This window comes from Corvus kubaryi, unplaced genomic scaffold, assembly GCF_017639235.1.
Source record: "Corvus kubaryi isolate FWS band 111438036 unplaced genomic scaffold, C.kubaryi_AGA036_p1.0 37397, whole genome shotgun sequence".
Classification (NCBI taxonomy): Eukaryota; Metazoa; Chordata; class Aves; order Passeriformes; family Corvidae; genus Corvus; species Corvus kubaryi.
The window spans coordinates 17,939,818-17,965,691 of NW_024581136.1; the positions used below are offsets into that span (position 1 = coordinate 17,939,818).

Sequence of the window (25,874 nt, forward strand, 5' to 3'; positions counted from 1 at the left end):
ACCATAACTTACTTGTAACACCATGACTTTTATACTACAATTAACCTCTACTTCTCTCAGTCACCGCTGTACTGACACAGATGAACCCAAAGCACCAGCAGATGCTCCTGCAGGACTCAGCCCTCTGCCAGAACAGCAGCAACCCCCAAGAATACTCACGGAGGTGGCAGAGGGGCCCGTGGTAGCCCGGGCTGCAGGAGCAGTGGCCGGTGACAGGGTGACATTTCTGATTCTCAGCTGAGCACTGGCACACCCCGTGACAGTCCTGCCCATACGTGCCTGGTGGACAAGCTTTGGGAGGAAGAAATGCAAACCAATAAATTAAATTTGTCTTGGTAAATATAGCACTCAAACAAAGAGCGGGCTGAAATCTATTAAATAAAATCCCTGCCTACGGAATGACGCTCTCCTCCGGGACTTTGGATTTATTACATTTACTTGGGGGTTACTTGACTGCTTGATTTTGTTTTGTTCAGTCAATTTGTGCCCAACTGTCAAGGGCCAGATACAATTTTCTTGTCACTAGAAAAAAAATCATAGGGAAATGTCAGGTAAAATTGACTAAAATAACAGTATAATTCCCAGGGGACCCGGATAAAGACATTCTGCCTTTTGCAGAGAGTTTGAACTTGCAAAGCTGCTGCGACATCAACATCTCCACAGGTTTCACTCTGCCTGCTGACAGCTACATTGCCTGCAGGTTTTGGACCTTCCACATTGTAGTGGTTTGGTCCAAAATACTCATTACTGTTTATCTGCTGTGAGATAAGAATTAGGAGAAATGCAAAACAGGCACCAAACTTGAAAGAATATGAAGAAGTTTATTAACAGACCTAAAAGAAGAAAAAAATTATACCACCTTCAGAACTCTCCTCCTCCCCCCACCTTCCTCCCTTCTCCCACTGACGATGTGAAAAGACAACCCTTAAGATGTTCAGTCTGTTTACCACTTCCATAATAACCTTGTTCAGTCCATTTAGAAAGAGAAGTCTCTTCTTGCTCATGCTATGAAAACATTATCACAACGAGACAGCCGCCCACTTCCAAATATTGTTCAGTCCATTTAGGAAGAGGAGTCTCTCTGCCTGCGTGTGAGTCCTTTCCCCCGACTTGCAGCTTTTCCCGCAACTGCCTTCGAGGGTCCACTCTTGAAGTTTTTTGGGGTACAATTTTAAGGTTGAGCCGTTCAGAAACAAAAACAGAGGCCCTTCTCCTTCCCTGGGAGCAAAGGGTCTTCATCATCTTCATCTTTAGGACTATCTCTGGGAGCATCTCTAGGAACTGAGGTTTTCTCCTTTCCCATTTGGAGCAAAAGTCCTCATCTGGTTCATCTCTACGGACTGAGGTTTTCTCCTTTCCCGTTTGGAGCAAAAGTCCTCATCTGGTTCATCTCTCCCTGTCCAAACTTCTCATGAAATTACAGCTGCGTCAGCATCTGCCTATCTCAGCGCAGGTGCTTTTGCTCACGAGTTGAACACTCCACCCCCCATATCTTCATGAAATTACAACAGGATACTCTGATATATCATAGCTTCACAACAGAATTTCAGCTTTAAGCATCTCCTCTCTCTCTTCCCTCAGGTTTTCAGCTCTTCATAGCAATAAAAGGGTTACTCTCACCTCGGCCTTGCAGCTTTGCAGCTGGAATGTTGAATTTTTCTTATCGCAGTGGAGAGGGGGGAGAGCCGAGCCGCTCCGGCTGCCCACGGCAAGGCAGTGGGGGGGGGTTCCACGGCTGGAACAGGTCCATGGCTTCATGATGGCCGTGGCCCGGCCCGGCCTGGCCCAAGCAGGGCCTGGCCGGGCCCGCTGGCCCCCACACGGGGCCCGCAGCCACCTGTGCCAGCGCCAGAAACGAGAGAGAGCTTGGGGGGGAGTTTGCCTATTCTTAAATGTGGATCACAGAGGTGATCACAACTTTAAGTGGCTAAGAGAATTGTCCATATTCAAACTGGCCAGCTGATAGGTTCTATCAGTTCCCAGAGGAAACTGTAAGCACCCCTTAGCAAGGACGTCCCTTCCGGGACTATGCTTGCTAACCTATGACACACATTTAATTCCTACATCTCATTTCCATTCAGCTGCCCTGGTTGTGGGTCAGCATTCAGAGTCCTTTGGTGGAGGGTGTGGGACATCGATGTCAATCCTTTCAATTCTTATTTATTGCTGGTTCTCTTTTTGCTAAAGCAGGGCTCAGGCAAAGTTTTGTAGGGAGGAACGAAGTCAGGGTGCTGCAGCTGGGGTCAGAGAAGGAGCCTGCTTCCAAAGACATCTCTGGGGGACCAAACTCCATGCTAAGCAAAGCCAAATAATGTTCTTTCCCTTCTGAGAGCAGGAATAGACGGCCTCTCACAGGGGCAAGGCCACCAAAAGCTGAGCTGCTGCTTTACTGACAGCACAGTGCTGGCTGTGGGCAGGGGCCGAGCACCAGTGGCACATCCTCAACCTATCTGGGTCCAGTTCAGGCCCTGGCTGCTCCCTGCAAACCCCAGGAGCTGAAACTGTGCCTGGCACGGAGCTCAGAGCTGGCCAAACCACTTGGGTGAGGGACAAGCAGCCCTCAGCCATCCTCCCTCCTGTCAGATTGTCATCCCCTCCCTCTTCGGGCATCACACCATCATGTTTTTATTCAAGACATCAATTTACTAACTAATTGACAAGGGAAGTATTTGTGTTGTGGTAACAAACTTACTCTTCTCGCAGCCGTGGCCGGCGAACCCCGGGGGACATCCGCAGGCGCCCGTCAGGTGGTGGCAGGGCCTTCCCGGGGGACAGCGGCACCGCTGGGCACATCCCGCTCCGTAGCGGCCCGGCAGGCAGGCTGGGGGGACACCAACCCTGTCAGGGCCAGCAGGACAGGACAAAGCCACCCCCTCCACGGACCCGCTGCACCCATCCCCGCCAGGTATGTGAAAGCACCCGGCCGTGACCGAGAGCTCTGGATTTGGGGGGAACGCGCGCACCGACCTGAGCAGCCTCCCCTCACTCACGTTTGTCACAGTGCCTCCCTCGCCACCCCCTCTGGCAGTGACACGCTCCGGTCTGGGGGTGGCAGGACCGGCCGTGGGCGCAGTCACACCGCTCCTCGCAGCGCTGGCCGAAAAATCCCGGCGGGCAGGCTGGGGGTAAGCAGAGAGAGACACATTCTACCTGCTGCGGGGGGAGCAGCTCCACTGGCAATCCAAGGATCCTTCTTGCCTGAGCTCCTGCTCAGGAGTACACTTAGCAGACTACGTGGCCAGAAAGTATCAGTGAAGGAGAAGATATTAAAAGTATTAAAAGCATTTAACGCTGACTGCTAATGAGCCTGCACAGGAAAGTTTGCAATGGTGTAGCCACAGCTGGAGTACAAATCCAGATGGGGTCCACAGAGAGGGTGATGCTGTTTGCTTTGACACAACTACGCACCCAGGGACAGCTGTTTGAACAGGGGGAACTATGCCCACAAACTGCTTCCACCTCCCGAGTCCCTGCAAAGTGACCAAAGAGAAAGGGAGGTGGGCACTGAGAAGGCTTTACAGGTCGCAGTGGTGGCTGAGGCTTTGAGAGTCCTCAGTGCCTCAGGAGACCTCAGAAAGCTGCTTGTGGCTTGGTAAAAGCACAGCACCTCAGTGGTTGAGCTGAAAGCATGTTTTTAGTCACCTGTGTGTGAGAACTAGTCCCCATTTCAGGGATTCAGAGGGCTCTAAGCATGCCAAACAGCTGTGTCAAATCTGGGTCATGTGCAAGATCTGTACATCTGAACTATCACAGTCCAGTTTGCTGAGCTGCCCTCAGTGACCCACAGACACTCAGCAGCAGGTGGCTGATCTGGCAAATTCTCCTTAAAACTCCCTCACTTCCATGTGTTCTTCCTTGTGTGCATAAGGTAGAGAAATACCTTCATTTTCTTAGCAGGCAGGGAACAGAGGTAGGAGGAGATAAAATGATTTGGACAAGGGCACGGTTGGGCAGAGACCTGCCTGTGGGTCTGAGCTGGGGTGAGAGGGCATAAATCATAATTGGCCTGCAGAACACTGGAAAATTACGATACAAACCAGAAAACAGGCAGGAACTGGCTGGTGGTTAAAATGAAGGATTTGCAGAAGGAGCTGCCCTTACCAACATCGCAGCGGTCCCCAGTCCAGCCAGCGCGGCACAAGCACTTCCCTGAGGGCACATCACACACCCCGTGGTGGCAGCTGCAGTTCTGCTCACAGCCCTCTCCGAACTGCCCGTCCCCACACTCTGAAATGGGATGGGGGAGACTGATGGGGAACCAGGCTGGAGCAACCCCAGCAGGAACTCCCTCATGTCTCTGCAATATGATGAGCCACCTAAACTGGGCCTAAAAACCTTCAGTGAAGGAAATTTTGAAGCCTCCCTTGGCAAAATTCTCTAGAAACACATCATTTTCCTCTTTTAAGTATTTCTTTTTTTCTCTTTAAATGGAGACCATTACCTATCTTCCCTGTTCCCAAGGGGCAGAGAATGGCTTATTCCTCTCCCCTGCCCAGCAAGTTTCCACCACCACGGATATGTTCAAGTCTCATGTCTCCCCTCAGTCTTCTCACTTCTGACTAAACAACCCCAGCTTTTTCAACCTCTCCCCACCTGGTGTTTTCCATTGTTCCGCCTCCTTTTTCCTCTGGGCTGTCTCAAACCAGACCCCACCATAACTGGGGATTTCCTTGCAGAGTGACTGAACCGAGGCGCTGGAGAGGTGGAGGAGGTGGGGAGACTCACCCAGCTCACAGGCTGTCCCCGTCCAGCCCTGGGGACACCGGCACTCGCCGCTCACAGGGTCACAGGTGGCCTGGCCGTGGCACAGGCAGCGCTGCAGGCAGCCGGCTCCGTGCCACCCCGGAGGACAGGCTGCGAAGGGAGGCAGGGAAAACCTTCCGTGAGGAAGTGCAGGAGAAGGACACAGGCTCAACACCACCTCTCCCATCTCACAGCCCTTGTCGCCCTGGAGGATGCTGTGGGAGGTACAACCAGCAGAAATGGGGACATGACTGATAAGGAATTACTCCAACCAATGTACAACTGGTGTGGCAACAAAATAGGTGATGAAGTGAACTAGTGACCCACCAGACAACCTTGAGACTTTCTGTTTGTACCTACAAAATCCGTTTTTTTGGTTCCTTCCAGCTTTCTCAACACCGGGGAGCGCAGTTCTTGATTTCCCTGTTCCCAGAATTTCTTTTTACAGTCCTTTTAAAATCACAGCTCCTTCTCTAATGGATCCTGCTGCCCACAGCTGCCTGACATTTCACCATTTACCTAATTTTAATTAAGCAAGTTTATTAATTCCCATCACAACCAGTTCCTATGGATAGAACCCAATTTTTTGGCAAAAAACTACACACCTCTGCCATGTGCCAGAGTGAAACCTCTTGAAGACAGTAACAGGAGCAAGCTCTCACTTTGGAAAAGCATAGGCACCAGAGGATGATTCCCCCAGCCTCACACAATTATTCTACCTCCTCACTTCAAAGAGAAAAGAAACCCCCAAACATAAATTTGAAAAGGCGTGTTTGAAACAGATTTTGTAACTTTTGCTTTGGTTTTGTATTTGTGGCCTGTGGACAAAACAGAAAAATTTAGGTCATGCCTAACATGTCATCAAGAACAGTTTGGTGCCTTCCCAATTTTTAAATCCTTCATGGAAAGACCTCTTCATATCAAGTTTTAAAAGGGGAAAGCACTAAATTTATATATTACTCTACCTGTGCCAGCTTCCATCCCCTTTCCCTAACAATCCTCTTGGGATGCTGAAGAGCAGCCTCTGAGTGCAGGTGCTGACTCCAAATCCCAGCTCACACAGGAGCACCCACAGCAGCATTCCCAGCTCCATGGTACTCCTGACACCCCAGGGACCTCATGGGGAAGGCACAGAACAAGGAGCCTTCTGCAACAGGGATGGACAGACTTTTCCTAGTGCCTAGGATGCACGGATTAGGATGTGCAGTGCAACCACAGTGCAGCCTTTCTTTGCCAGCCTCTTCTCAAGGCTCTCTGTTTGAGCCACATGTCTGGCTCTGATAGCCAAGGCTGCAAGGCTCGATGCCTTTCACATGTTCTGGATTTAGGCTCTGTCTGGAACAGCGCAAGGTAATGCCAAGGATCAGTCTGGTGCATGGGACAGTAAAGCAGCCCAGAGAAAAGAAACAGAGCTGCATTTCAGCATCATAATTGGGAGTTTTATGGACCTTTTCTCCCTTCATCAGCCCTCAAAATCAGCTCTCTTTCCAGTTTATGGCTGTTTCACCCTCCTGCCCTGTGCACACCGGGATCCTACATCACGATGTCACGGATTAATTTAATGGACCAGCTCACGTCACTGTGGATACAAACCCAATGACAACACAGGGCAATGAGCTGAGAGTTAAAACACCACTGAGCTTTCCCCAAACACAGTTTTACTTTTCCCTCCTATAATCCATAGGCAGGGGGTTTGAATTTCTGACTGTACCTTCTTGGCAGGTGGCTCCTTTCCAGCCTGGGCTACAAAGGCACGTCCCGGTTACGTGGTGACAGAGAGCTCCGTTGTGACAGTGACAAGTGCTCCTGCAGCCCGGCCCATAGCTGTTCTCCTGGCAGGCTGCAGTGAGAGAATTTCATAAAACCATCAGGAAGCATCCAAGGAGGCACTGCACAGAGCAAACTCGAGACACAAGCCAGTGCCAGGGAAATCAGGTTGGAGCTGTGCTCCGATGACACTTTTCACATCATAAGGGTGCCTAAGTCCACATAAAATCATAAAGGCTGGAAAAGATCTCCAAGATCATCAGTCCAACCTTTGGCCTAATACCTTCCTGATCCTTAAACCAAATCACAAAGTGCTGTGTCTACTCATTCTTTGAACACTTCAGGGAATGGTGACTTCACCATTCCTGGAAATATATATAAATATATATATATATATACACACACACACATAAATATACAAACCCCCAAATATTAACCACGTCTGACTCTAGATAGAGTAATAGAATCATTAGGTTTGAAAAGACCTTTAAGATCATCAAGTCCAACTGTTAACTCAGCACTGCCAAGTCCACCACAATATCAGCCAATACATGAACTGCAAAAGGTATTTTGAAAAAAAATGTTCTGCCAATTAAGACCACATAGACTGGAACTGCTCTGCAACACTCGCAGTTTAGAGATAATGTGTCTTATGAAAGCTTAACATAATAATGTGGCTTAAAAATATGAATCACAGCCCTTTCTGATGAGGTTTCTATCGAGGGGCTGGATCACAGGGGGTGATGGATCAGCTGCCAGCCCCTGCTCTGCAGAATGTCTTTGTGCTAAACTAATGGTCCAGCAGAACCACCAGCCTGACAACCCCAGTATTTATTTGCATCCTGGTAAGAGAACTGACAACTTCATTGTTTTCAGTGTTCATTTTTCACAGCTGGATGCCTCTGCTCACCCAGACTCTCATTCTTTGGTCAGAGAGGGGTGATATTTTCAATGAGTTTGGTTAAGCAGCTGGCTCCCAGGTGAAAACTTAATGCAGTCATCTTGCAAGCAAACGCTCCTCTTTCAGTGCTGCTGCCCGTGAAAAATGGCAGTGATAAAATTCCTGCAGTCTCCCTTGCACTGGAGATTTGGATAGCTCTGAATGGTGGAAAACAGACAGGTCTGCTACCCTGCTTTCTTCAGTTATCATCCAAAATAATACAAAGAGGGTTGATGGAGCTGGATCGCCTCCTTGCACAGTTTTTGTTCTGCATTGCAGGGGCTCCTGTCAGAGCCTCTCATCCCTGTAGCACTTCTGGCGTGCACCGGAGACGCAAAAAAAGCCTGGATCCCTGATCCAGGAGAGTGTCCTGCACTCGCTGAATGTGACATCTTCCAGGTTTCACAGCCAAACAGTGAATTTTTACCCAAACTTCTCTGCCTTTCAGGGTGTCAGTGAACATGATGTAGTACTCTGGGAGAACAAGTCCCTGGGGACAGAAGGGAGGTGTGAAACCACCTTGATCTTGGAGGTGAACTTGGCTGACAGTCTCTGACCCATTCTCAGCCCTTTTCTCCCCATCTGAGGGCTTCCAGCTCCCCAGCCTGGTTCTCAGACACCATTTCTCCCAGGACCTCTTTTCCACAGTGCTCTTTCTTGTCATCGCTTGGACCCTGTCCACATTGAAACCACAAGAAAGAGCAGGAGCTCAGTCCCATCACAGCTAAAAGTTTGTTCTGCAAATGAAGCTTGGATGCCAAGTAAAAAGTTCAGCACATCCTACAGAGCTCTGGCTCAGTTTTTGGGAGCAGAACTAAGTATTTCCACAATACAGACCAGAACTATAGCACAACCCAGCCAAAGGAAAAACCAGCTCATCACCAGATCCCCTAACTTGTTACCAGTGGTTTGTGTGAGGTTTTTGGAGTATGTGTGCAAAGCTCTTGTTACACTTACCAAAAAGACAATAGTGTTTCAGTGAAAATTCTGGTAAGAAAGCAGAAATTTCTGGAGAAGAAAATTTTGACTATTCTACTGGGTAGATACAAATGGGTTTTTTTAAAGTACTTTTCTGAAGATTAAGAAAAAAAGTGATATATTGAAGCTACTTCATGAAGTTCCACAACTGAACGCACAAATATCCGTGGGCCTTTTCTTTTTTCTTCATGATGAGAGAAAAGGAAAGACTTAATCCAAAGGTTTAAATTAGCAGACTTTTTCCTGGTTCAAAATTTTCCTCTTCGTGTCCTTCTTCTGCAAGATGAGGATTTATTTGTTTGCAGTCTTTAAAATCCCTTTTTGCATGCAGAGTAAGGAACACATGAAACTGGAGACTTCTCTTCCAGACTAGAAGTCAACAGCCATCAACAGTGCCCAGGAGCACAGGCAAATGATGGGCTCTCATGCTCTATAGGGTGTCCAGTAGCTTTGTTTTCAAGCAACTTCTGTGGATTATTCCCCACAAAATGAAGCTTTAGCTTTTAAAGAACAGGGAATTTGCAAGTCAAGTGCTCACACACCATGAAATGTCAAACCCCTGTTACCAGTGCCTCTGGCAGAGCCAATCTTTCTGTAGTCACTTATTTTTCAAACTAGCATGGTCTCTTTTTTACCACAAGGAACCACTTCAGTGAAGATTCTGCTGAGCCCCAACAGCTTCAGAAAGAGGCATGTTTAGTACTGACAGAATTAAGGCAAAATTCAGATGTTGAATTGTGCACATCTGCTACAGACCATATGCAACATGAGATTTTTGGAGGGTTTGGTTGGGTTTTTTTAAGTTTGCAAACTTTGGATGAATTTGCAGTGAATCCTAGCAGGGTTTGGGCTGGAAGGGATCCTAAAGATCATCAAGTTCCAACTCCCCTGTCATGAACAGGGATGCCACTACTAGATGAGGTTGCTCCTCCCATCTAACCTGGCCTTGAACACTTACAGGGAGCAAGTATCCAGAAAGGAAGATTACATCTCTATCACAAAGAAATGCCAAATGCCAGGTCCTCACTTCTGTGTCACAGAACTCAGTGAAAGAGTTTATTTAGAAAAAAGAAAAAAAAAGAATAGGCAGCATACTTTTCCTAAGCCTCTTTCTTGGAAACCTAAAACACCTCAGGTGGACACTCAAAAAAATCCCCAAATAAAATCTCCGAGCACAAACTGAAGCTCAGGCAGAGCTTGCTTGGCAGATTTCACCCCAGATTAACATAATTCATTTTCAAACAACTGAAACCCATGGTCTGGTAATGGAAAGCATTAGGCAGCTCCAACAAAAGGCATCACTGTCCGTATTGCCTGTAATTAGATAGCAGAGTATAAAACACACTGCATGGCTGGCTTAGGATCAATTCAAATCCCATGATGCCAAAATTATTCCTCAATATCCTCCAGCACATTGCCTGCAATCTGATTACTTCCACACGAGTGCTGTCCTTCCAGCTGCTGGAGCTGGCGGGTCCCAGGAACAGGCAAGGTGAATATTAAACACCCCGGGAGGATGGGGAGTGCTGAGCTCCCACCCTTACTCTGAGCAGCTTTGGAGCAGTGTGGATGAGTTGTAAAATCATGATGAAGATCCCTCACTTAGCCAAGAGAAAAGGAGGAGACACCCTGCACTGGTAACTGACCTCTCACTCACAGAGGCCTCGGAGGCTTTGGCACCTTCACCAGCAGGAGGAATAAATCAGCCCAGCACAAAGCTCTAATGGCTCTGGCACAAGATAATAAATAGGGTTTTTTTTTTCCTAATGTGAGTAGAGGGGGGCACCAGGGGCCATGGACAAGGAGCTGCATTTCTTAATTGAATTTAATGAAATATGTAACAAAGTTTCCCATCCCTAATGCTAAGGACTGGGGAAGGGGCAAGGTGATACATTGCCAACGCTGTGGCTCGACAGGAAAAATGGGCTGTGACCAATAAGCAAACCCTGCCCTGCTCAGAAGCATCTTTTCTGATCTGTGGGATGGCTGTGTGGCTCTGGTCTGCTTTTATTCTCTGGTCACTCCATTTATCTACACTGAAAGGGTGTATTACCACCAGCATCTTCAGATGGTAGAAGATGGAGAGCCAAGTGTTCCTATGGGAGGGCACGAGGAGGCAAAAAGGACTGCAGTGGTGGGATGTTAGGGAAAATGTCTAAAACTGGGAAGATTCAGCAGAACTGACCCACCTGTAAACAAAAGAGCAGGGGACTTTGCAGGAGAAGCCTTCTCAGAAGATGGGCTGTGTTGAGTGGTGGGGGCAAATGAGGGAAAAATATTATGAAGAACAAGCACTGCCCTCAAACAGGGCTGATGTTAAAATAGGGTGTGGCCAGAGGACAGAATTGTCTCAATACAAGCCAGATTTCTCTCTATTTTCTAAATTAAACCACTTTTCTGTTGCAGAAAGCCACAAGCTATGGATTAAAGAAGTGTTCCCTAACAGAGCTGGCTCATTGTGAAGCAGCACTGGAGCTCAGCTCTACACCTCAGCCCTGCAGACAGCACTCATATTTTCAAAAGGAAGCTTAGACCATGACATCATCCTAAAGGAAAACAAGGAAGTTGAGAAGCTAAAACCTGAAAATCTTAAAAAAACCCCTACTTATTTGCTAAACTTTGCAAATAGGCTCAGTGATCTCCAGATGTAATGCCATGCAGCTAAAGAAAATAACCTAATTTCCCATGAAATGTAGTGAAAATTTTCTCAGACTAGCCAATTTTATATATGTATACACACAAGCATTTGTTAGCTTAAAAATTGTGGGATAATCCATACTTGTGAACATCTAGGAAGCTGACAATTATTTTAAAACAAATAAATTTTCTAATAATAATTTAAAAAACTATTTTGTCACACTCAAATAACAAAATAGTCCCAGCTCTGATTTTTCCACTTTGCACATTTGTAATCTGTCACTTTGTAATTGATAATTAGAGGAGATACACCAGAAACAGATACACAACATTTAATCTCTTAATGCCACACAAAAATGAAAAGCAGAGAGCTGTCATACGGCAGGAGGCAGCTCTGCTATTTAAAACCTGATGCTCATCATGTTTGACGAGTTAAAAAACAAACAACAAAAAAAGAGCTGATGATTTTACAGAAGTCACCAAAAATTGTTCCCTTTTTTGGCATCACTGGGAAGGAACGTGACCTATCTAAAAGTGTACCCTGGCAGGGCATCAGCCCGCAGTGCCAGGGGAGGTTTGGGGGTTTGGTGTACGTACGCTGCTCGCAGGTCTCTCCCAGCCAGCCCGGCAGGCAGCGGCACGAGCCCAGCACGTGGTCACAGCCAGCAGCATTCTTGCACTTGCACACCTGGTGGCAGTCAACCCCAAAGAATCCATCTGGACAAGCTGCAAATGCAAAACATTTCTTTTTAGCACAGTTCCTGCTTTTTTTTTTTTTTTTTTTTGCATAAACTCCATCTGGTCTTTTCAAGAGATTCTTAAGAACCGGAGTTGCTTCAAGGGTTAAGCCTGCCCAGTTCTGATATGTGCATCTTGGAAAAATGTGACCCTTTTACACAAGTAACAGATTTCTGCACAGGAGAACAGGGCTGAGAACACTGAAAAGCCATAAAACAAGTGAGAGAATGGAGCTGGGCTCACACAAACTGTTACTTGTGCCTCTGTAATGGACAGAGGAAATAATTCAACATAATGCAAGACTTCAGGGCCATCCCTGCTGACCTCCCTCCCTTTGAAAATGCAAAACTTCTGCTCCCATTTACTGTCCTGACACTTTTCTAAAGATCCTTTAACAGTGAACCTAAGCCACAGTGGTGCAGTTCAGTGCTGAAATGAAAAACTGGCTAAGTGAATGAGTAGAGAAAACCGAGGCAAATTAAACATCACAAAACAATCCCAGGGAGCTGAAGGAGCTCTGCACCTACATCTGGGAGACATAAGGAAGAGCAGCCCCATGGATCCAATTTTTATCTGTACCAGCGCTGACAGCAGTGAAAATAATGACCAGTGCTTGTCAGTGGGCCACATCATACCCCAAATGCTGCATTACAAGAACACTAAGGCTGCTATGCAGAGTTTAAAAATATATTCTCTATGTAGCCTTAATTTAACCTCTGTGTGTGTGCTTAGATTATGTAAGTGCAGATACTATGTCACACAGTACAGTATATTATGTTACACTAAGTAATAACAAATCTATAGATACACAACTGTACATCATTCTTCCCACAGAATCCCTGAATCAACCTCAGGATTGATGGTGCTCGTGAAATAAGCAGTAGTTCAGTAAAACTTATCTCTCTGTCCTCTTGTTCAATATAAACTTATATTTAAAATCCAACCTTTACACTTCTACCATGAAATCAGAACGACTGGATTCCCAAGAGAATCTCATCGTGATTATCATCATACCATATACACTGACCAACAACCCTCCACACTAATTCCACAGCTCTCTACCAGGTCAGAGTAACACTGGTGCCATCGAAGAATGGGTTAGGTTGAAAGGGACCCTAATGATCATCTGCCATCAACCCTCCTGCCATGGACAAGGACACCTTTCACTAGACCAGGTTGCTCCCAAGCCCTGTTCAACCTGGCATTGAACATTTCCAGTGAGTTTTCCATGTGCATCTTCCACTGTTGGACTCTTCTGTCCCTTTTCTTGCCCTGGGGCTTCTTCATGCCCAGGCTTTTTGTCCCAGTCTATCACACTGCCTCTTCCACAGACACAAATTCAGTTCAACCGTGTGCACTGCTGTCTGCTTTGGCTACAAGTGGAGGAAATTCTGTGTCCGTAGTTTTAGGAAAACCTGGACTATCATCCAGCGACAGTGTAAAACACTGAACATCTGCTTTGGCTGCTCTACTGCTCAGCTTGTGACTACACACAGTTGTTTCATCCACCCAAAATCAAAAGCCTGCTCTTCCCTTCTGTCCAAGCCTGTCCCTTCCCCAGCCTGTCCAAGCTGCAGCTTCTTCCCTGGCACACGAGAGGTTTCAGGCTTGCTGCCCTTCCCAGGTTTGTGCTGCCTCAGGAAAACAGAAATGGGGCTTCACACCCATAGAACACCGTAACACATCCATCAGCCTCTGCTCAGTGCTCCCCAGGAGAGAGCTGATACCAATGCACAAGGAAGAGCCACCAGGGTGAGGTTCATCTGTTATTCCCCATTTACCTGCTTCAGTAGCAGGTATGGCACAGCACAAGCACGGGCTCCTCCTGCTGAGCCCTCAGTGACTTTAAGGGCTGACAAAGTTCTTTGAAACAGGGACTGCACAGCCTTGTCAGCTATTCCTCAACACGCACTGTGCTCATTTTCTCCTTTTATCTCAGCAAAACAGCAATCTTGCTGGGCTCTCTTATGGTAATGATTAACTGCTGAAATCCCCAGGGAAGGGTCCAGTCCGTCCATCCCCTGGCAGTGCTGATCCCACAGCAGGTCAGATGCAAAAGCCAAGCTCTGTGCTCCAAAAGGGTGGTATGTTGTTGTTATTAATGGATCAATTAATAAATATACACTAGGAATGGTGTGAGACTCCTGGTGCCTCCACTTAGTGGACTAATTGTCTGGCATTTTGGGATATTCGGACAGATGAACCAGTGAACTGGATAACTGTTGGCCTGATCCCAAAACTGGACACAAGCCTTGGGTCATACAGCACATACCAGAGAGCAGCGGGGAAGGGAATTAAACAAAATCACAGTGCAGGGAAGGCAATCACAGCCTTCAAAGTGGGAGCAGCAGATGCTCAGCACTCCACAGAATTAAATCAATTATAACAAGTGCCTCCCCAAGCAGGAGTGGAGCAGCCCTGGTTCAAGACAGGGTGTCCCAGCTCACTTGGCACATCTGTAACAAAGCTGTGAGTGTGGCTGCAGAACACAGGCACACCTGGATTCCTCTGGGTTTGCCAGGAGCCCATGGCTCAGGCTTCTTGCATGGCAGATTTTTACATTTAGCTGGGAGTAAGCATTGATGTATTTTTCCATTTATCACAATAATGACCGGTTTTGGGGTTGGGATTTTTTTATTTGGGGTTTTTTTGCCTTGCCTGTTTAGCTGGAATTGCATTCTAACCACAGCCCTGCAGCAGTGGGTGAATACAGAAGCATCTTTTCTGGAGATGATGATACTTTGGCTATCTGTACTTGAACAGGACAGAAAGGACTTACAAAGCCACCTTTGCTGTGACCCCTGCCTTTGCAGAGCCCAGGAATGCAGAGGCATTGACTTCTGCTCCAGTCCAGGAACAGCCAGAACTCCCCGTGTCCCTCTGGTACCCCCTGCCCAAGCACACACCATTCTCCACTCAGATATGGAAGCTGGCTAGTGGCTCTGCTAGCAGCATCCACCAAAAATGATTTATTTTCCTTTGATAATGCAAGACCTTGTGAAGAAATACACATTATTTCATCAGTGTTCTGCTTGTATCACTTGCTGCTTTCAAGAAAATCCAAAGGAAGCCTTTCCTAGATTGCTCTCACAGACTGAAATAATTTCTTTGTAGATTATTTTGTTTTCAGCCTTATTTGCAACCGTTAGCTACTCTGCAAATGAAACAGTTTTGCTGCTTTTGAAACTCCTTTGAAAGAGTCACAAGATTCACATGGTTCATTTTCACAAAGCACTGAGCAGGGCTGAAAGATGGAGCAGGCATGTACCACCTTCAGAAACGACTTATTTTCTTTCAGAGAGTGCCTTGATAGCTTTATTCTTACCCATCATTATTCCATGTGACCACAGCACAACTGCAGAGGCAACAGTACCACTGAGCAGTGCCAGATGAAGAGCAGCTGATCAAAGGTGACTCAGGGCAGAGCAGAACTGAGATGCTGATGGACAGACAAAAGTCCTTTGAAGAGTGTGAGGTCTTTTGTCAGCATCCTGTGGCTCAGAGCACAGAAGTTCAGTCAGCTCTTGAATAATTCACAGCAAGGTCTCATGAACCAGCAGCCCTGGAGCAGAAGTGTCTCCTGCTATGGCTGAGCTTGGAAACTGTCCCATGCTGGTGGGTGACAATGATGATGAAGATGGTGTGGCTTTGGCTGTTATCTGTATTCCTGACAGATAATATATATAGATTGAGACTCAGCAAGCACTACGATTATATTAACAATTCCAATAAATATTAATAGGAGATTATGGAAATTTGTGGCAAATAAGCTTGGAAATGGCCACTGAAGTGGTGTTTTGCAACAGGGGCTGGTACTTAAACTTATAAAACCCTACTTCATACTGAGGGCAGCAAATTAATGAAAAGAAATAGCAGCTTCCCACCAAAATGGGAAGAAATTTTCCCCAAATGAAAACAAACAATACCGAAGGCAAATTTTGGGATTTCTGCAGTCTCAGCTTGAATCTGGATCCCGTGCTGCCCCAGTGCAAAGCACCAAAAGCAATGACAGCAGGTTCAAACACCGTCGCTGTGCAGGGGTGATATTAATCACTAATATTAACCAAAATCAGATTTTATAAGGGACTGTGTTCTCCTAGGACTTTGAACTTAGGCTGCAAAAGTCTCCATTTCAACATTTCTGTGATGATGGAGAAGTCCTTCCCAGCCACGAGCTGAGGCATCAGCAGGATGTTTGAAGTCCAAAGCAACTCTACAGCGCCAGGGCTCGATCTGAATTTCTGCCTGCAAGGCACAGAGCCTGGCCAATGTGGGTGGATTGCCAAGAGGACAGCAAAAAGCACATCCCTGCCAGAAGGAAACCCTGCCAGTCTCCCAGTCACTCGAAACAGAAGCTCTACAGCTCCTCCGAGAGAAGGTGCCAAGAAGGTTCTACCAAGGGCAAACCACCCACATGTTTTCCTCCCTTGGCATCTTTTGGAAGCTGCCAAACTGTTCTGGTTGAAATTTTCTAAGTTAAAAGGTAGCCCAGGTCAGCTGACAGCAAACACTCTGCCTTCTTGAGAGAAAACATGGAGAAAATGGTGTTCTACAAAGTGCTAAATTCCACTCTCCCTGACACAATCTTTTTTCAGGAATTAAAAAAAGATAAAAATGTCCAACATGACTGATTTGGAAGCTTTGGGTTTTTTTTGTCCCCAATAGAATCACCCAGTCTTCTCCCTATTCCTCACACCTACTCTGGAAAAGGATGTTTAGCCTCTTTGTTGCCATTTTAATTCCTGCTGGAATGAAGAGATTTACACAACAACACAGATAACTGCCTCGTTTTTTTGTACGGTAAAAATACAATAATTAAAAAAACCCCATAGATTTAGGAAAACATATTTCAGCTAAATTATATTATAAGGGATACAGTGGAGATATCACGATTTACAAGGTCCAATTTGCAGCAGAACCTTGGAAAGAATATTTATTTTATGTAATAGTGCCTGGTAAGAAGGAGAGCGAAGCAACAACAAGCAATATCAACTCCAGTTGGTGGGTGCCTTGCTACATTCGTGGTCAGGCTGTGGAGCATCTCCCTTCCCATGAGAGGGCAGCAGCTGCCTGCGAGTGCTGCCTCTTCCCTCCATCCTCGCTGCTGGAACTGGCTGATAAAGCTGCTTTCTATCCAAAACAGTTGTGACTTCGGTTCAAGTACCATGTTTTGCAGAATCTTCACTCAGCTACACTTAACTTTCACAGTGCCTGAATGACTCTGTGCTGTTTCTGCTGTATTTTTAATACAAAAAAATCAGGAAAATGATGCACCATGACAGCAACCTCCTGTGATAATGCCACAGACCTGACTCACCATAACGCAGCTAAGGAATCCAGTCCAACCTCTCCAACACTTTTCCAAATGACAAGGTAATAGAAGATGCTCTGTTGGATTTATTTAAGTTATAAGTGCATCTGTTCTTAAAGACTTCCACGAGGATGATGCACACATCCATGTTTTTCTCTAAATCGTTTCAGGGAAGCACCAGAAACAAGCAAGTGTAAGGCTGAACAAGCATCTCCTTGCTCAGCGCTCAAATAGTGGGACTCTGCTTAAAAAGAGTCCTCATGAAGATGTGATATAGCAGAAGCCTTAAGCATATATCTAATTTTAACCATGCTAAAACACATGCCTGACATTTGGCACCCAGCACGATGCTTTGCGGAGTTAGGAGGGGAGCTCACATTTCGGTATCGGCTTCCAATTAAGTTCAGTGGTTCATTTAGATCCAACACTGTAAACTGTAAAACCAGCTCTCTGAATTAAAATCAAAACAAATTCTCCATGAATCCAGAAGGGACCAGGGGGGAGCAGCAGTACCTCTTTCACAAAAGGTTCCTGTCCAGCCCGCCGCGCAAGTGCAGGCTCCGCTGACGTGGTCGCAGGCAGCTCCGTTCTGGCACTGGCAGCTGGACTCACAGCTCGGGCCAAAGCTCCCCTCGGGGCACCCTGCAGCAGAGGAATCACAACCAGATGATGGGTTCATGCCAGAGCAGCTCAGGACCAATGAGGAATTTTTAGATACATGGGAAATCTAACTATTTCCAAAAGAATCAAGGCATAATGGTAACAACTTAAAAACAACGAGATATGAGTGTTCCCCTTGAGGTTCAGGTAAGCTGGGCTACATTTAAGATCTATTTTAGAAAAATTCCAGAGTGTTGAAAGACTAAATTCTGCACAGAAAACTAACATCTGCTATTGCAAAGCCTGAGATTTTACAGGTTCTGCCTGATGACACTTTGCCCACTGGTCTTGAGTCGCTTATGTGCACATCTCCTCTGGGACTTTATCAACTGGGAGGGGAGAAGCTCCTCTGTTCCCCTGTAAATCCTCTTCCCTCAGAAAGCTGGAGAAAATATGAAATGTGTTGGTTGCCTTCACAAAGCTCCAAATCGAATGCTGCACACTTTACTTTCATGCTCTGCTTTGAAAAATTCAAGCGAAAACGTTACATCTGGGGGACAGATTAACAATTACATTTCCACAGCAGTTAATGTGAAGAGTTTTAAAAGATTTGCATGGTACTCGCCATCAGAAGAAAGAAAACATTTGAGAATGAAAATAATTTCTTCCAGGATTATAGGAAAATCAATTAAGAACAGGGCCAGATGCCTAATTCACATTGGATATTTTGGACAGGCTGAAACACAGAGATAGACTTGGCTAAACACAGTATTACAGGGCCTCCACTCATGTTTGAAGGTCTCGTGAACATCCCTTTAAATGAGTTATGGAGATTACTGCCAGATCTCTTCTAGAAGCATATGATTTTAGCATTTACATCAACAGAGTGGTTTTCAGGCAATCTGGAAAGAATCAGAGAGAGCAGAAAACAAGGGTTCTCAAAGACATCTCCATGTCTGGAATAGAGGGGTGGGTTTGGTGTTGTCTGTTTGGTGCTGTGGGTGGGCAGTGACTGGAGCTGGCGTGAATTCAGGTGCTCCTGCAGCTCAGTGACTCTGCCAACTGTGTGTCTTATAGAGAAGTCAGGATGGGAGACGGGAGAAGAGCAAAGTACCTTAAGTATTTCTTTGCTTTCAAAGAGTCAAAAAATGGGACATTGTTTAAATCTGAGTACGTTTGAACCTATTTTTTTGCACTTACAGGTGACATCCCTTCCTCTTCCCAAAGCTGCAGACCACTGTTCAACAAATAAATACACAGAAGAGCACTTGTGCCTTAAAAGTCCCTTAAAAGCTGGATCCTTCTCCATGTTTCCTTTTCAGCTGAAATTTCAGTCAGAGGATCTGTGCAAGGGAAATGGTGCTGCAGTGCAGCAAGAGGTGTGGGGCCCTCCACAGAGCTCCCTTCAGGTCCACGGTGTTTAGCCTGGAGCTGAGGCTTTTCAAGGTGATGGCAAAGGGTCAGAGCACTTCACAAATGATTTCACAGTCCACAGCACAGAAAATCTGCCACTGCTCCATCAGGCACAGGCTGCTGTGATGCGTGTCAGGAGCCAGCCACCCTGCCAGAGAAACTGAGCTCCTGCCACGGGAAGGAGCCCAACCTGCAGGGAGAGTGTAGGGATGTTTGGGGAGCAGAGGAGATATCCAGGGATAGTGAAGATCTCACCTCCAAGGCAGCATGAAATTATGGGAAGAATTGTGGTTTTCATAATCTTGCACGTACACACACACACACACATATATATGTGCATTTTTATACATATATATACACACACACTAAAGACGGTAAAAAGCAGACTAGATGAAACAGAAAACCCACAGAAAGAACTTTAGGGATTGCCAGATGTTTTGTCAGTGGCGATGGCTTCACTGATTCCCTTCCCAGTGAAGATTACAAGCAGCTATTTGGCCACTCTATGTCTGCAGAGATGCTATTTTGAGAGAGATCAAGAGCAAAAGAGAAGCGGAGCTGGCAGCTCCTTCTCTGGGAGCTGGTCCTCTCGACACACTGTCCTTCCATTCCCTCTGTGCCAACAGCAACAAGGGCTGCAAGATCAACTTTCCAGGCTTTCTTGTCTTAGGTCACGGTTCCAGATTAATTGTTTTGACATTTCTGTATGACACCAGCAGTTAATCCTGCCCACGCTGCTGAGACTCTGGTAGCTACATCTGTGCTACTGTAAGATTGTTAGACTTGTAGATAAAATGTTTATTTTATCTAACAACATCGACAGAATCAATAACAATAGTAATAATAATAATAATAATAATAATAATAGCAGCTTAACTATGCAACTTACTGCCACAAGATGAAGTAGATTCCAAATGCTTGCATGAAATGAAAAAGAAAACAGGCACATTAATTGGAAAAGAAAAAATCAAGTTGCATTAAATATAGAGCTACTGCTTCTGTCTCAAGAAGCTCCTGAATGAGAAATTGATGATACCTGGGGAGGCATATCAGGAATTTACTATAATCCTGTTTTCATATGCTTGAAGCATCTGCTGTTGACCTCAGTTAGAGCTGAATGTCAAGGTGAGGTCATGGGCCTCTGATAAGACCATCGAACATTTTTGTTGTTAATAAATACAGGACTCCAAAAATTCCTGGTTTTTCTTCTTTTATGTACATGTGAAGTATTTCTATATGCCTGACCTTTCACAGAGATTTACGAAGGCATAGTGCTGCCCTAAAACTGAATAAATCAAACCAATATGGAAACTCTTTATGCCGCAACCCAAATATACATCAATCCCATCCCTCACACGAGATCCTACCGTTAAAAATAGCTGCTGGGTCCAAAACAAGGCTGAAAATACCTTTTCTGGAAATCGAATTAGGGAAAGCATCTAACCCTGCTGCAACCCGAGAGCGCCGCGCCGGGCGGAGCAGGGGCGGAAGAGCCTGAGAGCGTTCCTGGGGGGAACGATCAGGAAAACACAACTTGCAGAGCTGGGGTTTGGAAGCTCCTCGTGCTGGGGAGGCGGGCACTCAGGGAGCTGGCAGGGCTCCCTGGTGAATCCCAGCTGGCAGGAGCAGGTGCCTGTGGTGGGGTCACAGGAACAGGAGTGGGCACAGCCCCGGCCCCAGCGGCCGCTGCTGCAGGCTGGATGGAAAACGGGGTCACATCCAGCACCATCCCCAAACCCCACTTCACTTCTACATCAGAGGACACAAAATACACAAAATGGTACCAGACTAAACCCCCAGCTGCAGCACAGGCGCAATTCATGGAAATAAAGACCATTTTTGTTGGTCTGTTTCAGCTGGATGCAGGCAGATATTATCCCACGCACATGAAAACTAATCAATCCACACCCGTCAGTCACAAATCTATAATTTCATGGAAATAAAGTATCAGCTATTGACTCACTCAATGAAAATCTGCATAACCAGAACAGTTAATGGGTAAAACCAGACAGATTTGGGAGCACCCTCCATGCTTTCCCCAAAATACTGGGAAATTCAGCATGGACACAAAGGAATCTCACAATGTTTGGTAAAGCAACTTACTGCTTTCATCCTAAAATCACATAGCACTGACACAATTACGACAATGTACCACAGCATCTCCTTTCTTTCGAGTAAGGATGAAGATGAAAGTGCCAACTAGGGCAACAGAAACCTGGTTTTGGGGTTGGGAATCTGTTTAATGCCCAGTCTGCAATAGGTGGAAGAGCTGCCTTACTGAGATACCTCTGCAAAACAGTTTTTCTCAGATCTTATGTCGAATAGAAGTAAAAGCTTTCCTTTGTCATGGTCTCTCAATTCTCTAGACAGCCCAGGGAGTCATGAAAGGCCATCTCAGTGGCTCTACACACTACCAACTGGTTTGATTTTTAAAATATGCATATTGATGGAAACTTCAGATTTTCCCAGCATTTTCTTCAGTACAGAGCCTGAGAAGTCAGGTGCAAAACTTGCTGCTGTCAACACTGCCAATTAAATGATTTTATGTGTTTAAGACCAAGTTTAGAAAAAGGCTTGTCTTCTGTTGGCTTTTTGCAAGAGGCATCACAATGAATCAAGCAGAAGAGATGTGTCACAGGAAAAGGAAGGAATCAAGCAGGATGGCTTCACATTTATATGGTGCCATCCAAATAGGGCAAATCTACTCTCTCACACAGCCACCAATATGGAGAGCGATGCTAAAGTCAACAGAAGGATGCTCTGCTCTTCCAGAGAACAGAATTTCTCACAGCATTTATATTCCCAAGTTAAAAAGTGACCTTTAGACACACGACTCTACACGCCACTCAGTTGTTGAATAAATCTCCCCCAAACAAAATGAGAAATGGAGAATTAATCTCAAAACTAATCTGCACTGAAAATGAAAAACAAAACTGTCTGTCAGTCAAAATGCTGACGGGACAGATGGTATTGGGCAAAGGGATCCATAGTGTTGAAATAAGAGCTTATATCAATACTTTGCGCTTCATCAGCCATCTATTTCAATGCTTTGAACCTGGATAATTAAGGATTATAACCACCCAGGCTGCGCAAACCCACAAACACACCATTTCAGAAGCAGTAAGATTAGCAAAACTATATTAAAAAACTGTAATAAACTAAGAGCAAACAGAGCTGCTTCCTCCACGTGCAGTCCCTGGGAGATCCCACATGCCCTGACTTACTGTGCTTGCAGTCGTGGCCAGTCCAGCCCGGGGGACACGAGCACTGCCCGCTGACGTGGTGACACTGAGCGCTGCTGCCACAGCTGCACAGCGACAGGCAGCTCAGTCCATAGTGCCCATCGGGGCAGGCTGCAAACAGAGACACACTGGGACTTCACTCAGGTCACAACTCAGCCACAGAATGATCTTCTCAATCAGACAGCAACAGCTCACCCTCTAAAACAGGCTTTAGCTGAATCCAGGAATCAAAATGGCAACGTGAAAGAAATACCTGGGATCTGCGCCCTGGGTGTCTGGGCCTGAGTTCTGGAATGTGGGAGTAACTTCAGTGATTTTTGGGTACTCCTGTGCATCAGGCTGTTTCCTCAGAGGAGGAAAAGGTGCTGGGCAAACCTTCCTCAAAAGCCATTTTGTGACTAACAAGAATTAAAAATGTGCCCCCACTGAGGTCTTGCACAAAGCAGGGCTGTCCCTGAGAGCCCATCTGTGCAGCACAACAGCCAAACTCGAGCAGCCTTTTAACACCCAGAGGCTGGAAGAGCAGCACAGAACAGCTCCTTGAGTGTATTCCCATGGCCTCTGGCTGCAGGGACAGCACTGATACTGCTCCTTCAGCTTCAGTATTGTTTAATCCTGAATTATATACACCAAGGAGTGCTGCTGCAAACACAACCCAGGAGTGATGCCACATGGGCCAGCTGGTCACACCTCTTGCCAAACAGCCAGGATTACACCACCAGTGTTGTGGCTGTTAAACACTGCATTTCCAAGTACAGATTGCCATAAATTAGGTCTAATGATAACATCCATTTGGGATGCAGTTTAGCTGGTCACGTGGTTTTATCTGCAATCTCCCTCCCATAAATAATGTCAAATCCAACCTGGGGAATTCCCGAAGATGAAGGGCACTTCTCAGATCAGCATGTTTTCTCTCACAAAAGAGTAAAAAGGCAGAAATCAAACCATAACCTGAATTTTCAATCTGGGGGGAATTTCTTTTCATGAGGAAGGCTGGTGCAAGGACTTACTGGCAGAGCAGGCTGGCCCAGTGTAGCCAGGGGGACAGTCACAGGCTCCAGTTTCCCTGTTGCACTGTCCCCCGTTGGCACAGGGCTCGCAGGAGTTCTGGCAGTCTGGTCCCCACTGGCCATCTGGGCAATCTGGAGCAAAAGCACATGAAGTGTAACCAGTGTCATTTTCTGTTTCAGGACAGTTTTAGATTTCTGCTGTTACCCTAAAGAATTAAAAAATAACAGCAAAACTGAGCTGTAATATTATCTCTATAGACCTACAGGCCTGTCAGCCCTGCCATTAAACTGCAGCACACAAGAACACAGCTAGAGAGAGACCAAAGGCTCTCTTCCAATTTCTACCACAGTGTGTCTGTTTATTGGTTTGGGAAACAGCAAAATTCTACTTCTTATCACATCTTCCAAAGCCAGGCACCTCACACACCTTGCTCACACGTAGCACCAGTCTTCCCAGCTGGGCAAACACACTGCCCTGTCTTCGGATCACACGGTGCTCCTCCACAGCTGCACTTCTGCCTGCAGCCTATCCCAAAGCTGCCAGGCAGACAAGCTGGACAAAAACCCCAAAGACATGGTTAGAAGCATTCTGAAGACATAGGGAGGCACCACGGCCACCAATTTTAAACTGAGCTGTGCTGGTAGAAGTGATCAATGTTAGCATTAGTGCCTGAGCAACTGGTGGTCTGTAATTAACTGCAACAGAGCCCTGGAAAATCTGAGCCTGAAGCTTTGAAAGCAACTATTGTTAGCTGGACAAACGTTAGTTTGGGTAACTGGCCTCAGCCTTGTGCCTCGACCTTTGCAGAGAGGGAGAGAGAGAGACAGCATTTGCCAGGCTCCAAATATCAGTTTGGTTCCAGTGAGGAACTGCCAACTCGTATCAACAACAAGGGCATCTTTTCTCTGCAACTTCTATATCTGAACCTAAGTTTCCTGAATAAGCTTTCCCATCCAAAGTGTATCTCCCAGGGAAACATGCAGTGAGTACCTACACAAATGGCATTTTTCTCCATGAAACCCAGCTGGACAAGGATGTTTGCAGGCTCCTGTCTCAGGATCACACAGAACATCAGGAGGACAGCTGCACCTCAGTTTGCAACCAGCCCCATAAAACCCCGGGGTGCACTCTAGAAATAGAAGCAGACACAGAACATGTATAAGAAAACAGAAAAGTTAAGAAAAGTGAACAAAAATCAGAAAGTAATTTGGCAGAAACTTGCAGAGAATATATTACAATGTACATTTTGGAGGTGTTGCTGAAGTGTACTTTGTACACACTTACTTTTCAAAGAGGTTACTGCTTAAATATAAACCAGAAACAGAGTGGCAGAATGCTTAAGGTTTTAATTCGAATATTTGAGGATATATTAAATTAAATCCATTATAGAATTCTCTTCTTATGTGTATGTAAGTTCTGCTGCTCTCTGCCTTGGTGCAAAGCCAGTGCTGGACAAGGCATGCTCCCTAACAGAAATGAGCCCATCACCAAGAATGATAAAAATATTAAATACTGTCATTATTGTTCTCCACCAAACCCACCAGAACTACTGTCCTAAATCCAACACAGTCCCACCTGCTCAGAGAAAAATCTGAAGGGAGAATCTTTATTGTTATACTCCACTGCTGTCTGGAAAGGGCTACTGAGACATGCAAACATGAATATGGGATAGAATTCTCTTTGAACTACCCCCAAAAACTACAAAGAATAAGTTGAATTCAAAGAGCTGCAAATCTGAAGGAAAAGCAGCATTACTGAACCTGTTTACAAATCACCTTGCTGCCATAAAACACAGATTTTGCCACTTATTTACTGTCTGTGTGGAAAAAGCACAGAACAAAAACAAAGCCTCACACAATCTTTGTTATTTAGGGTTGTATTAGAATTCAGGTTCTGGATTTCTGTTGCCACTTGATCAGGCTAAAAGTCTTGCAATTCTTAAGCTCTACTCCCCTCGATGTCCCTGCAACCCTAGCAGGGTTAAAACTCCACAAAATCATTAGTAGGATATGAATATGTGAGTAGCAGCAGCCAAACACAGCAGATGGGTGGAAGAATGAGAAATTACTAGGACAAAGGCACAAGCAGACGTGGGGAAGCTGGCTGTGTGTGATACCTTTCTGACACTTTTTGCCGTGATATCCAGGCTGGCAGGTGCAGGAGCCGTTCCTGGGGCTGCACTCCAGCGTGTGCTCCTTCACACACTGACACTCCTCCGAGCAGCCCGCGCCGAAGGCCCACCTGGGACAGGCTGCAGCCACAAGAAAAGGAAGCATCAGCTCTGTGATTATGTAGGAGCTGGTTGAAATTGCACACTGCTGCAGAATGCAGCTGCTGCAAGAAGCAAAACCTGTGTTTCATTTCCAGCAAGTACATCTCCATTCCTACGGCAGTGCTGGTTCACATGTGGGTGGGTGAAAAAAGAGTTTACATGATTCCTGTGTTAGGGCATTCACTTCATGTCAAGCAGAAACATTTCAAAGCAAACTCAGCT

The 25,874-nt window shown here is 45.9% G+C and overlaps 1 protein-coding gene across 10 annotated transcripts in view; it reads right to left on the minus strand.

The window, feature by feature from the left end:
- LOC121670956 (multiple epidermal growth factor-like domains protein 6) overlaps positions 1–25,874 on the minus strand; it is a 192,580-nt gene that overhangs the window by 17,800 nt on the left and 148,906 nt on the right. For 9 of the 10 annotated variants that reach the window (XR_006018348.1, XR_006018347.1, XM_042041961.1 and 6 more), the window contains 13 exons: positions 25,497–25,631; positions 24,375–24,509; positions 23,807–23,932; positions 23,380–23,511; positions 22,352–22,480; positions 17,628–17,756; positions 11,663–11,791; positions 6,455–6,583; positions 4,726–4,854; positions 4,102–4,227; positions 2,991–3,119; positions 2,693–2,821; positions 160–291 (listed from right to left, as the gene is read on the minus strand). Coding sequence is in view for 8 of the 10 variants with exons in the window: in XM_042041961.1 (XP_041897895.1) it covers positions 160–291; positions 2,693–2,821; positions 2,991–3,119; positions 4,102–4,227; positions 4,726–4,854; positions 6,455–6,583; positions 11,663–11,791; positions 17,628–17,756; positions 22,352–22,480; positions 23,380–23,511; positions 23,807–23,932; positions 24,375–24,509; positions 25,497–25,631 (1,689 nt within the window). In the remaining 2 variants the exon portion in view is untranslated. The remainder of the gene's footprint in view (positions 1–159; positions 292–2,692; positions 2,822–2,990; positions 3,120–4,101; positions 4,228–4,725; positions 4,855–6,454; positions 6,584–11,662; positions 11,792–17,627; positions 17,757–22,351; positions 22,481–23,379; positions 23,512–23,806; positions 23,933–24,374; positions 24,510–25,496; positions 25,632–25,874) is intronic. The other variant, XM_042041962.1, reaches the window with a different exon arrangement.